Source organism: Clytia hemisphaerica, unplaced genomic scaffold (genome assembly GCF_902728285.1).
Source record: "Clytia hemisphaerica strain Z4C2 unplaced genomic scaffold, Clytia hemisphaerica genome assembly, whole genome shotgun sequence".
NCBI lineage: Eukaryota > Metazoa > Cnidaria > Hydrozoa > Leptothecata > Clytiidae > Clytia > Clytia hemisphaerica.
In genome coordinates this window covers 518566-531553 of record NW_027104448.1, presented here as the reverse complement: position 1 = coordinate 531553, position 12988 = coordinate 518566, and the positions used below count along the sequence as shown (strand labels likewise).

Here is a 12988-nt window from a genome sequence, read left to right as displayed (position 1 = left end):
TGGTGGGTCTATAAACTCACTCCACGTTGAAAATTTGACTTCGTTTCAAAACTTCGCTACTCCGTTACCATTTTGAAAGAAGAATTTTGACGCCAGGGCGGATATAGCCTGGAGGGGCGGACATGGCGGGTATCGTTATCGATCGGCGGGCCAAAAGTTAGTCGACCTTAAATTTTAGCCAGCCTACTTAAGGCCGCTACCCACTCAGCATTTTATGGTCGCCGAACAAAGTGCACGGCTCGAGCTCTTTCTTCGCTGAACGCTTTTCTCATTCCACTCTGCAGCACATTTTTTTCTCTTTTTCTTTTGTTCATCATCTTTTGCACATGATACACATCTTTTGCACACGAGCATCTCCATTACACGCTTTTTTTTTTATAAGAATACACTTTATAAGAATGTCCATGATGAAAATGGCCAAAAAATTAAGAATATGCTAAGAATATCACCATCATGGAATTTTGAGACGTATGTACTAAATGTTAAATCTAGTCTGAATTAGGATCCTAACCTAAGAATGCTGTAAGAATATTTTAGGATGATTTTCCCAAAAAAGTTAAGAATATCCATGATGAAATGGATTTACACCATTCTTATAAAAAAAAAGCGTGTATGGAAACGGACCAGCCACCAGTTATTTCACAGGTGAAGGAAAGATAATCCAAACCAAATCTTCAACAAAGGATCTTGGTGTTACCATGTCAGACGATGCGAAATTCAACCAACATATTCTAACCATTGTAGAAAAAGTACAGATACTCATTGGTTGGATTCTGAGAACATTCAGCTCAAGAGAACATGATGTCATGCTCACTCTTTGGAAGTCTTTAGTCATACCACACATCGACAACTGTTCTCAACTATGGTCACCCAATGAAGTTAATCTGATCCAGCAGATCGAAGATCTCCAAAAATCATTCACAAGGAGGATTAAAAACCTACACAACCAAAACTACTGGGAAAGACTACAAACATTAAAACTGTTTTCACTGCAGAGAAGGCGTGAAAGATATATTATCATATACACTTGGTGTATTTATTGAGAAGCTTGTCCCAAATCCTGGGACAATCACGTTCTATGCCAATCCCAGACAAGGAAGAAAATGTCACATACCACTAGTGAAAAGGGGGCCCTGGCAAAAAGTCATATACTCAAGTTTTAAAGTCCAAGGACCAAGGCTCTTCAACTCGCTGCCAAAACGTCTGAGGGATCTCACTGGGTGCAAGAAATTGAAATTCAAAACTGAGCTGGATAAATATCTTTTTACAGTTCCCGACGAGCCACTCGTGACTGGCTACACTATGATGAGACGAGCTGAAACAAACAGCATCATCAATATGAAAATTTACATCGGTCCTCAAAGGATGGATGCGTAAAGATATTACGAAACAAGCTCAAGGTAACTCAAGGTAGGTAAGGTACAAGAAAACAATTCTCTTTTCTGATTGGTTGATTTAAAAAAAACAAAGGGTGAGCTGTTCAGCTTCGCGAAAAAAGTTAAAAAGTTTCAACTCTTGTCGCGCTCAAAGCGACAGCTTTTGAAGGCTTGATTTATGTAATTCATGCAATAATTAAGCCGTGCGCCTTGTTCGACGAACATAAAATGCTGAGTGGGTAGCGGCCTTTAAAGGGGGGCCCCCAGCAGTTTGCGTGAATGCGTGAATAATGGGCATTTTCGGTTGCGTGAATGCGTGAAAATTGAAAATTTTTTTCAATGATTGTGTGCAGAGTTTCCGATTTTCCAATGTTTCTCCGATTTTTCCCGAAAAATTTCCGATTTTCTGAAAAATTGGGTTATTGTGTGAAACTCGAGGAAAATTTGCGTGAATGCGTGGATTTCGAAAAAAAATTGCGTGATTGCGTGAATCGAGGGTCCGCTGGGGGCTCTTAAGGTATAAACCCCTACCGTGAGTATCACAGCGCGAATAAATTCAGCGCCATCCGATTGGAAAACCCAACCTCGTCCTTAGAGGTTCATATTTTCTCTTTGAAAACTTTACCTGTGATACTCAGGGTAATAAATAAACCCCCCGGTGAGTGACGGAAAATCATGATTTTCAAAAACTGTTGGGGTCAAAGCCTTAACCCTTTCTCTATCGAAAACTGCCATTTTTGGCTCTTGGGAAATTCCCCAAATCGCCACAAGTGGCTATTAGTATTACTTTGACTACATGATGACTGCTAGCAAGCGGTGTCCTTGTGACTTTAGTCCATGTGATTTTTGGACTTCCAAGGACTGAAGCACTGAAAATGAGTGAAACTCAGCACACTGGTCGTGGGTGCACCAGGGAACTTGGAAATGTCATTTATTTGACAAAACGTTCTCAAATTTGGTCAAATTAACAGTCTTTTTCAGATATTTGAAGAAATAAAATCTTGAAACCTCGTTTTCTCGAAATACCACTTTTCGATCTCCTGGCAAAGATTGACGCTACCCAAGTGCCCAAACAAGACTAAATTTGAAGGGGTCATTCTACTCTATAGATTGTCCACAAAATGAGCGGAAGGGATTTTGGATTGACTTTTATGGTGGCCCATACGGGTTGTCTAAAATTCTTTTATTTCTGATGAAATTTTAACATTTAGACGAAAAATCGAATTACAGGGTACAGAAGGACTTTATTCAAAAACTGCTCCGCTCATTTCATAGAGACAATCTTTAAGGAATCACATGCACAATTTCACCTTGAAAAACTTACTTCTCTTTTCTGAATCTTTGCGTTTGCCGGGGTGAACCGCCTAAATCTCAGAAACCGCTGTCGTCTTTGTAGGCCACCATAATGAGAAATTTTCAAAAAAAGTGTTCAAATTTCTAAGTTAGGCTACAAACTACATAAAAATTGTTTTTGAAACATTTTTACTTTTTAAAATAATTTTCTTGGGGGGAGGGGGGGTTTAGGCCTTAATTATTAGTCGGCCCTAATTTTAGTCACCTCGTCGAAATTTAGTCACTAACATTAAGGGCCGACTAATAATTAAGACCAATTAAAAATGTGGGCTACACTGGGCGAAATAATGTCTTTCAAATCGTCGGAAAGATGTAGGAAGGTCACATTTCCACACCTTTCGACAGAGTTGAAAGTTGGTCTTTCAACAAAAAATGGAAAGATGTGCACCTTACCTTTCAACATCTTTCGACCAGATCATCTTCCCATCTTTCCAAAAAAGTTGAAAGACGACCTTCTCAAACTTTCAAACAGGCTGGGAAAATGAAATTCCCAACTTCCTAATATGTTGAAATTTCATATTCTGACATCTTTCGACAGGTTTTAAAGTTGGTCTTTCAACAAGGATTGGGAAGTTGTGCACCTTACCTTCCAACATCTTTCGACCAGATCGTCTTCTCAAACTTTCCAAAAAAGTTGAAAGACCACATTCTCAAACTTTCAAACAGGCTTGAAAAATTAAATTCCTAACTTCCTAATATATTGAAATTTCATATTCCGAAACTTTCTAAACACTTTAGAAGATGATTTTTGCTTTTTTCGAAATCTTTCATTAACAAGTCTTCAAAAGTAAATGAGAGATCTTTTAAATAATTTGTGTTTATGTGCGGATAAATTTTTTCTGTGACATTAAAACGAACAATTCATATATTTACAAAGCATAGAAAACAGAAAATATGAAACAAAATAGTACGGTAGTGATGACTTTTTGCTAAAAAATTAAGTAGTCTAAATACAATAATTCTAAATGACAAATTACACGTTTTGTATAAGAACAATTTTATTAGAACACGAGGCTGAAATTTGGCCAAAACTTAAAAACAATTAAGAACAATCTGAGCCTCAGCTTTCAGAAATTATTAAAACACTAATTTCAACAGATTTTAACTGATTTTTAAGTAAAGAAACTAAGCGGCTAAGAACATCATAAGAACATTTAAGCCTGAAAAATTGCAAAAATTAAGAACAGCCCGGCCTGAGCAAGAAATTTACTGGTTCTTATAAAAAATGCGTGTAATTTCTATGATCTAATTTCATTTTCAATAATATAATAACTAATCTAAATTATAAGTTTTTAGAATCTTAGTCCATATCAAGGAATAGATTGGCCATAGGGCTTCAAAGGACATTAAAGGATACATTGAAATTTCTATAAGAATATGAAAAATATAAAAATACTGTTAAATAAATTAAAAAATTATGCAAATCACTCTAAAAAGATGACACTATGAATAATGAAAGCTATCCCAAATAAATTCTTTTGTGCACAATTATAGGGGAGGGTAGAAAAACCATAAAGTACAAGTCATTATTAAAAACTGATATTAAGATGATTTTCCCAAAATGCCCTAGTCTGAATAAACGTCCCACCTACTTTGTAATTTTTTTAAAAAATTGTGGACTCCGACATTTTGACAAAATTAATTTCAGGGGTAAACCAAAAGTCTCTCCATTTTCTCAATTTAACATATTCTGGGATATTTTTGAATGCTTTTGAAGAATATTTTCAAACCTTAAACACATTATCCAACGAAAAATCTACACAGTAAAAGAAGCATAAATCTGAACCAGACCGAAAATTTTTTAAACTCCACCTTGTTATTCAGACCCCCACTTTTATTAGATTTTGCAATATTTTATCATAATTTATAATATACTTGGGACCTAGAGTAGTCGAAAATGAAGGTTTTTAAGCCCTTTTCAGAATTTTTCAAAAAAATCATAAAATTATATTACGTACGGTGATATTTCCAAAATTTATGACCCACAATCTCACTCCAGTCCTCAGTTTAGTTGTTCACTTATTAGACTGAGGTTATTGTGCTATACAACACGTGATGGTACAGTATTGTCAATCCCTTGAAGATGGTACAGATTGAATCTTACAATTAAGCATTAAAGAGTACAAGAATAGTTTCTATCATTCAGCAACCCATTTTTGCAATGAAAATATTACCAAGTTATTATTTTCGAAGTTGAAACGAACTACCACATGAAGCATATAAATATCTTGATTGCATGGCAGCAACATACATTTTTGTTTTGCAGCATCGTTTTTCAAGTGCATTTCAAAATCAGCCAGTAACTGTCCTTACGTCATGACCCTAATAAAACAAATAGAAATTGAATCAGTATTGAAATCCAGGCATACAAAATGGTGTATAACTAAAAGAGGTTTGTAAAATTGTTGATAAGTTATTTACAGCTTTCAGTAGACTATAGTAGAAAGACCCTTTAGTAAGACAAATTATTCAGATTGTTTCTATTTCTAAAAACCTATTTTCAAAAATATTTTGAACTTAGGTCTGCTTAGGTCAAGACTTTGTGTACTGTAACAAAATTTTAGCTTCTTTTGATGTACAATGGAATAGTATCATCAATAGTCTTGTATTACTGGATTATATTACAAAAAATACTTACCGTGTTGTATTTTGTTCCTTGTTCAATGGATAAAATGAATCTATTTTCAATGAAATCCCCAAAACTTCAATGGCTCAATGTCGACACACATTCAATGTATCCTATAAACATGAAAGTTTTATGAAAATTTGACACACTGTAAAGCTTGCCACCTCAGAGTTTAAAAAGTAATTTCCTGTTCTACACATTTTTTATAAGCAATCAGGCTGCTAAGGCTTGAGGCCTCAAATTTGTCAATTATTTTCCACTATCTCGAAAAGTGACAGCTGTTTTAGATGATCTAACCATGGCCAACTATAGCCCTTTGACCCAATACACATAAATATGGTATAATATTAAGGGTATTCAAAGCAATTTTTTCAGAAAATGGACCAGAATGCTAAGTAACCCTAGGCCTGACCAGAAAATTGGAGTTGCTTATTAAAAAATGTGCATTTAATCATGTCATCTTTTTCAGTTCCATAGCGAAAACAAAAACGTCAACATTTCTTTGTTTTTAGACTAAAAAACTATGTCTAAAAGGCCTACCTTCAGCTATGTTATCATTTGATATTCCACGTTGAGTTTAATTTAACATCATTTTTTACTTCAACCATGTTATGACAAAATCCTCATCAATTCTAACAGGGAAGTCAGAATAAGAATTTTTCAAAATAAAATGATCTGACAGCTTGCATTCCAACCAACCAACTTTTATTTTATCTCCTGAAAATGGAAAGACAACTAGTTAAAACAAAAGTGACCAGCTTTGGTCCAGGGGGGTCAAGCAGTTAGTACAAGACATCATACCAGTTGGTACCTGGTGGTGTGTTATGTGAATTTGATTTCCTTACAAAAATCTTAAAATCGGTTTGCGGGTTGTCAGAGAAATTTATTATCTAAAATATTTTCTAAAATGTTGTAATCTCCTATTGAAAGATGAAAAAATTCAAAGGTTCTAAAGGGACCAGATATTATTTTATCTGATTATATTCTTTTTATCTGTCACTGTAACGGTCGAAAACCTATTTTCAAGGAAAGTACTAAGTGTGAGTGGTCCTAAATTTGACAGCCTTGCTTAATTCCAATCCCCCAAATAACGGGTATGAAAAAAATTCTATGTTTGCTTCAGATGCATCCGCGCAGTATATCTATATTGTTTTCATTTTAGTTTGTATCTTTGAAAGACCACGTCGGATTTAGGACCACTCGTGGTATGTGTGGTGATGATGTTACCAGCTTCTTACGAAAAGGCATTTAGGGATCTTCAACAAAAAACTTTCGAATTTTTTATCGGCATTGGGCTGATAAGGGGGTGGGGGGGGTCCAACAACATACCGATAAAAAAACAAGTATTGAGACGAAAATCCTTTCAGCCAATTTCTTTCTGATTTCGTCCACAAACTCCACTGAAAGCATATGATTTCACTTGTGAAGATGTGAAAGTTGGATTTGAAAAATTTTGGCTGATAAGAGCAAGGGGGGGAGGGGGTCTGAAGCTTATCGGCCCAATGCCGATAAAAAATTGGAAAGTTCTTTGTCGAAGACCCCTTAGATGACATGTCTTGTACTAGCTGATTGACCCCCTACTTGGTTGATTATCAAGAAGAATTCCTGTATATACATTACACATTATAATAAATAAAAAATTGGTATTAAAACGTCCTTGGTGGAAAACTTTTGAAAAGGAGGCTTTCACCTGGGGGGTGGGCTACTGATCTAGACAGCCGACAGGGATGTGCCATTGGAGTTTGAAAAGTGAACCCTGTCAGATATGAATTTTCGGCAAAATTGGGACTCTGTCAGAATGAAAATCTTTTCCCATTTTCACCCTGAAAAGTGGCAAAAATTAATAAAAGTAGATGAAAAATTAAAAGATTTTCTGATTTCCACCCTGAAGATTGTCCAAAATAATCAAAAATCTAAATTTTTGGGAACCTGTCATATACCGTGAGATTGGGCAACTTGCATCAGTGGAGGCTAACATGCATAGCTCTCGAATGATTGACCTGGCTGGTTGGTCATTAAAATACAACATTAAATCAAAACAAAAATGGTAGAGTGGAGCCTAAAATCTACCATAGAGCCTAAAAATGGGACCCTGTCACCAGCAGCGAAACATACCCAACTTTGCCTCTAGTGCCTCCCCCTGGCGCCTGGGATGAAGTTTTTCAAAAGTAAATTGTTGTGGAAAATCCACATCGTCCACTGGGGGTTAACAGACTATAACTTGAACTACCCATAGCTTTGAAAAGCTGTGGTGTAGCCATGTGTATGTGTCTGTATAGTCATACAGACACATACCACACTTCAATCATACTTTTTGTGTCCAATTTGTGGACTTTGCCCCACGCGCGAAAATTAAAAATGGCGGACGTGAACGCGAAAATGGAAAAAATGGAAAAAGGTATTAAAGAAATTATGACCAAAAATCAAAAAGAAATGATGAAAAAGCTCACAGATATGGAAACAAACTACAAATCTACAAAGTCTGAAATCCAATCGATCTCAACTAATGTGGGAAACCTTGCAAACAATTTTAACAAGATGAAAATTGATCTAGACAATGTTATCAAGTCTCAAGACTTCATTAGCAAGGAATATGATAAACAGAATCTACTTATAACTGGCTTGCAAACCCAAATAACCGATATTAAGAAAGGCTGTGCTGAAACTAAGCTTGTCAACAAGAACCTTGCAAAAACTTGTACTGACCTACGTACAGAACTGGAGAAAGAAAAATCTGCTCTAAATGATCTGCAGCAATACAGTCGTAGGAATATGGTAGACATTCATGGTATCCCTCGGTTGAATAGAGAGGATACTGACAAACTAGTTACGGTTCTTGCTGGGAAAATGGGTTTAACTCTGCTGAAGTCTGACATTGAAATCAGTCACCGGACACATCCAGGAGCTAATGCACCGATCATTGTCAAGTTCTTATCCCGTGGTACTAGAAACGCATTTTTTGATAAAAGAAAAAATTTGAGAAATATTAGAGTCAGAGACCTTGGTGACCATTTTGGAGATTGTGGACATAAGATTTACGTCAATGAAAGTTTAACAACACAAAATGTTGATATTTTCAAAGCGGCAAAGAATAAGTTTGGAAGAAATAACAAATATATTTGGACACATCATGGAATTACTTTTATGAAAAAAGATGATCGATCTGATAAAATCATGTTGAAATCAATGACAGATGTTGTAGGATATGTTACAAATTCTAATAATAACAATATAGCTGATACAGATCAAGAGGTAGACCCTAATAGAACTCTTTAATGGTTGACATTATAATAGAGGATTATGAAAGCTCGACTTGTCACACTTGTCTGAAACTGTGTCTTGATAACTGTATCTTTTGTGACCTTTGTAAAACCTGGTTGCATCCTAAATGTATCAAAATGACTCAATCTCAATTTAGGAAACAAGGAGCTTCTTCAATCCCTTTTTTCTGCCAAAAGTGTATATCAAATGCCTTACCTCTCACTTACATAACTAACTTCCAACTACTTAACCATCTGTCCATCACCACTAAGAAGCTAAAACTCTGTGTTAAATGCAATAAATCCTCTTCTAAAGATGACATGGTGTATTGTATCACAAACAAACATCATATTCATAAAACATGCAATAATTTCACTAAAAATGACCCAGTTAAAAGCATATGGTGCTGTAATCAATGTTATAAATTTCCTTTTCCTGATCTTTGTATTGATGAATTAATAGCTGAGTCAGTAACATGTACTAAAAACCCTAACCGTAAACTTAAAATTGATATTAACAATAAACTAACAATATTCAATAAACAACTACCTTCTCTGTCAATGCCAACTGACAACGAGGGAAAATAACGAAAATCTAAATTTCAAATATTATAATGTTAAAGATTTTCATGATTTGTTAAGGATTTCTGACCTTTCTAACTTATTTTCTGCATTCCATACAAACATTAGATCCTACAACAAGAACTTTAATGAATTATCTGCACTAATAACTAATCTTCCAACTAGTCCTGACATTATAGGTTTATCAGAAACCTGGGACACACTGGATAGCCCTGCAAATCTTCAAGATCTTCAAGGTTACCACAAGGCAGAGAGGGTTGAAGGTTCTTCACAGAATGGTGGTGTTGTAATGTACATCAAGAAAGATCTATCCTTCTCAAGAAGAGATGACCTATCAGGTAAGCAAACTCATTCTGAAATACTCTTTGTTGAAATTGAAAATACAGATAGAAATATCTTGGCTGGTGTAATCTACAGACACCCTAGTACTAAAGTTCACGACTTCATAGATACTCTTAAAAATACTATTTCAAAATTGACAAGAGAAAACAAAACAATTTTACTGATGGGAGATTTTAACATAAATTTACTACGAGTACATGACCATAAAGAATCTGAGAGATTTCTAGACACTATGCTAGATAACTTCATCTTACCCTGCATCTCTCAACCTACCAGATTTGATAAAAACATGAATTGTACTTTGATTGACAACATATTTCTAAACACTATGAATGCTGAATGTGTCAGTGGCAATCTTATGTCCTTAATTTCAGATCATTTACCTAACTTTGTTCTCTTTCCTTTCAAGAAGAATAAGAAAACTAACAACAATAGACCAAAAGTACGTGATTTCAAAAATTTCAAAATAGACAAATTTAGAGATAACTTTAATTCCATTAATTTCCTGAAAAAAATCAAAACTATGAACGACAGTGATCAAATGTATTCTTTTTTTCATAACGGTATGGACTTATTATTTGAAATGCACTGTCCACTTAAAACAATGTCCAAAAAAGAACTCAAAAACAAACGAAACCCTTGGATTGACAAAGAAATCTTAGACAAAATGAGTGAAAAAGAAATCTTACACTCAGAACTTCTAAAAACTGGTGACTTAGAAATCTCACAAATGTATGAATCCCTTAGAAAAAAAAATTAATCATCTTATTCGAAAGAAAAAATTCATTTACCAAAAAGCCAGAATATCAAAATTAAAAACAGACATTAAAAAATTATGGAAAGAAATCAACATCATTACTGGTAGATCCAAAAGCAACAGCATCCCATCATCAATGTTCTACAACGACAAAAAAATCTCATCTAGCAGAGAAATCTCAAACAAATTCAATTTTCACTACTCAAAGGTTGCTGAAAATCTCATTGAGAAAATGAAACCACCTCAAAATCCACTTACACATTTAAACTTTATTAATAAAACTTTTTACTTTAACTCTACTAATCAGTTTGAAGTAATGGATCTCATTAACTTGTTAGACGAGAAAAAGTCTGAAGACATTTATAACTTTCCGATCTCTGTAATCAAACAAGTAAGTGACCTGATCTCTCCAGTTTTGAGTCATATCATCAACCATTCGATTACCACTTCAAATTTTCCAAGTAAGTTAAAACTTTCAAAAGTAATTCCTCTTTTCAAAAACGGTGCTAAGAATGACATCAAAAACTACAGACCAATATCCATATTGCCAATTTTTGACAAGATTTTCGAAAAGATTGTTCACAAACGTTTAATGAAATTTTTCACTGATTTCGAAATATTAGCTCCAAACCAATATGGTTTTCAAAAATCTAAATCCACCTCTCATGCAGTACTCGACTTAACATCGAAAATCAGTTCTGCACTAAAAAACAATAAATCTTGCTGTGCAATTTTCTTAGACCTGGCAAAAGCCTTCGACACTGTCAACCACTCCATTTTACTAGGAAAGCTTTCTAAGGTTGGTATCAGAGGTCCTATGCTAGGATGGCTTGAGAGCTATCTCAGTCATCGACAACAGTGTGTCAGTGTACATGGTAAGTTATCTAGTCCTGTCCATATGAAATATGGAGTACCACAAGGCTCTGTCCTAGGCCCACTTCTGTTCCTTATTTACATCAATGACATTCCTGATGCTTCTAAAATCTTCTCGTTTACCCTTTTTGCTGACGATACGTGTCTTCTAGCAGAACATGAGAGTTTAAAAGACTTAGAAACTCTTGTAAACCACGAAATCAAAGAAATAGAAACTTGGTTGAAAAATAATAGGTTATCTTTGAATGTGAAAAAATCTTGCTATCTTCTTTTTACAGGGAAAAAGAATACAGAGGACTTCAATATTATCATGGGTAATGATGCTCTTACCAGGCTTAACGCAGCAAAATACTTAGGAGTAATGATTGATGACAGGTTAAAGTGGAAAGAACAGGTAAACAGTGTCCTATCGAAAATCAAACAAGGGTCAGGTATAATGAGGAAGGTAAGTTATCTAGTCCCCAACTATGTCAGTCGTTCGCTATACTATAGTTTCATTCAATCTCATGTTCAATATTCCATTACATCCTGGGGATCTCCTTTAACTAAGGGATTATCAAGGATAAATGACGTAACTAATAAAATAATCAACAAAATCAATAAATACAAACACCATGATGAAGAAATTTTTGCACCGCTAACTCTAAACCAATTATATAAATTACAATGTTGTAAATTAATATATAGTTACATTAAACTTAATAATATTCCATCTTCACTTAAATCTTTGTTTAATGAACCTGATCATGAACATAAAACCAGACTCGTAAATAACGGAGGTATGGAGGTGATACACTTCGACGTTGCTGCCCATCCAATTATGTTTTACGGTCCTCATTTCTGGAATGCTTACGGTGTCCAAATAAAAGATCTGAATCCATTCAGTAGCTTTCTATCATCTTTGAAACAAAAAATTATTTCATAGTTATCTTATAACCATTTCTTATTATTTAGTAGTAATCATATGTATATATTCTCCATTTTCGCGCCAAACCCACGCCATTCTTGTAGCTCATATAGCTATTTTTAAATGTACATAACGTTCCTTTATTTACCACAGTACTTTAACTGCCTGATGGCTTTGTAAACCTATTAAAGGTTGTTTCATCAGGTTGATTTTGTAAATTTTTCTAGTTAAAGTTTAGAGAAAAGAAATCTCATTCATTCAGAATAAAAAAAAAAAAAAAAAAAAGACTGGCGGCACTGGCAGACTGGACACAAAAAGTATGATTGAAGTGTGGTTGATAATTAGAAATATATAAAAAGGAGCTCACCTTAGCATCTTTTGATTCCCATTTCATATCTTTAGAATAAAGTTTCCATTTGCACTGCATTTTGGCTTTGCTTTGGTTTGCTGTCTTCCTCATCACACACACACACTGCCTTCCACTCTACAGCTTCCATCCAGTTTCAAAATTACAAAAAGAAATTTTGCCGGCAATCATAAATCATAACATTCGAAAATATTCTAAGTTTTTTTCCGGGGGTTTGCAAAAGTACTTCCAATGATGTGGATATTATATTTACAGTATTTAACCATAAACTGTGTATGTAATACACTTAGAACTATTTCATTTTACAAGAAATTTAGATATTTTAGTATCTTCTTGTGTTTTAAACGTCAGAAATTAAGCTTCAAATAGTCTTTTTGATCCCCGGTAATCATCAGTGCGGACTTTGGTTCGTAAACGTTTTGGCGCGTCCTTCTTTCAGCAACATGGAAAAACCAAGAGAAGTTCATCTTTCGAGAAGTTGAAAGACGTCGAAATACGAGCGTCGAAATTTTTGCTTTTTTTATAAGAAGAACCAGAAAATTTTG

General features: G+C 34.6%; 1 protein-coding gene and 1 long non-coding RNA gene across 2 annotated transcripts; one reads left to right on the top strand and one right to left on the bottom strand.

Annotated features, from left to right (window-relative positions):
- Positions 1-4866: 4866 nt before the first annotated feature.
- Positions 4867-12594, bottom strand: LOC136821027 (uncharacterized). Its single transcript, XR_010848676.1, has 4 exons — positions 12444-12594; positions 5896-6072; positions 5368-5468; positions 4867-5051 (listed from the first exon to the last, which is right to left on the bottom strand). It is a non-coding gene; the product is annotated as an uncharacterized lncRNA (long non-coding RNA).
- On the top strand, positions 7707-12175 carry LOC136821026 (uncharacterized). Its single transcript, XM_067077264.1, has one exon. The coding sequence runs from the start codon at positions 7714-7716 to the stop codon at positions 8629-8631; it is 918 nt and encodes a 305-aa protein (XP_066933365.1). The 5' UTR covers positions 7707-7713; the 3' UTR covers positions 8632-12175.
- Positions 12595-12988: the final 394 nt, after the last annotated feature.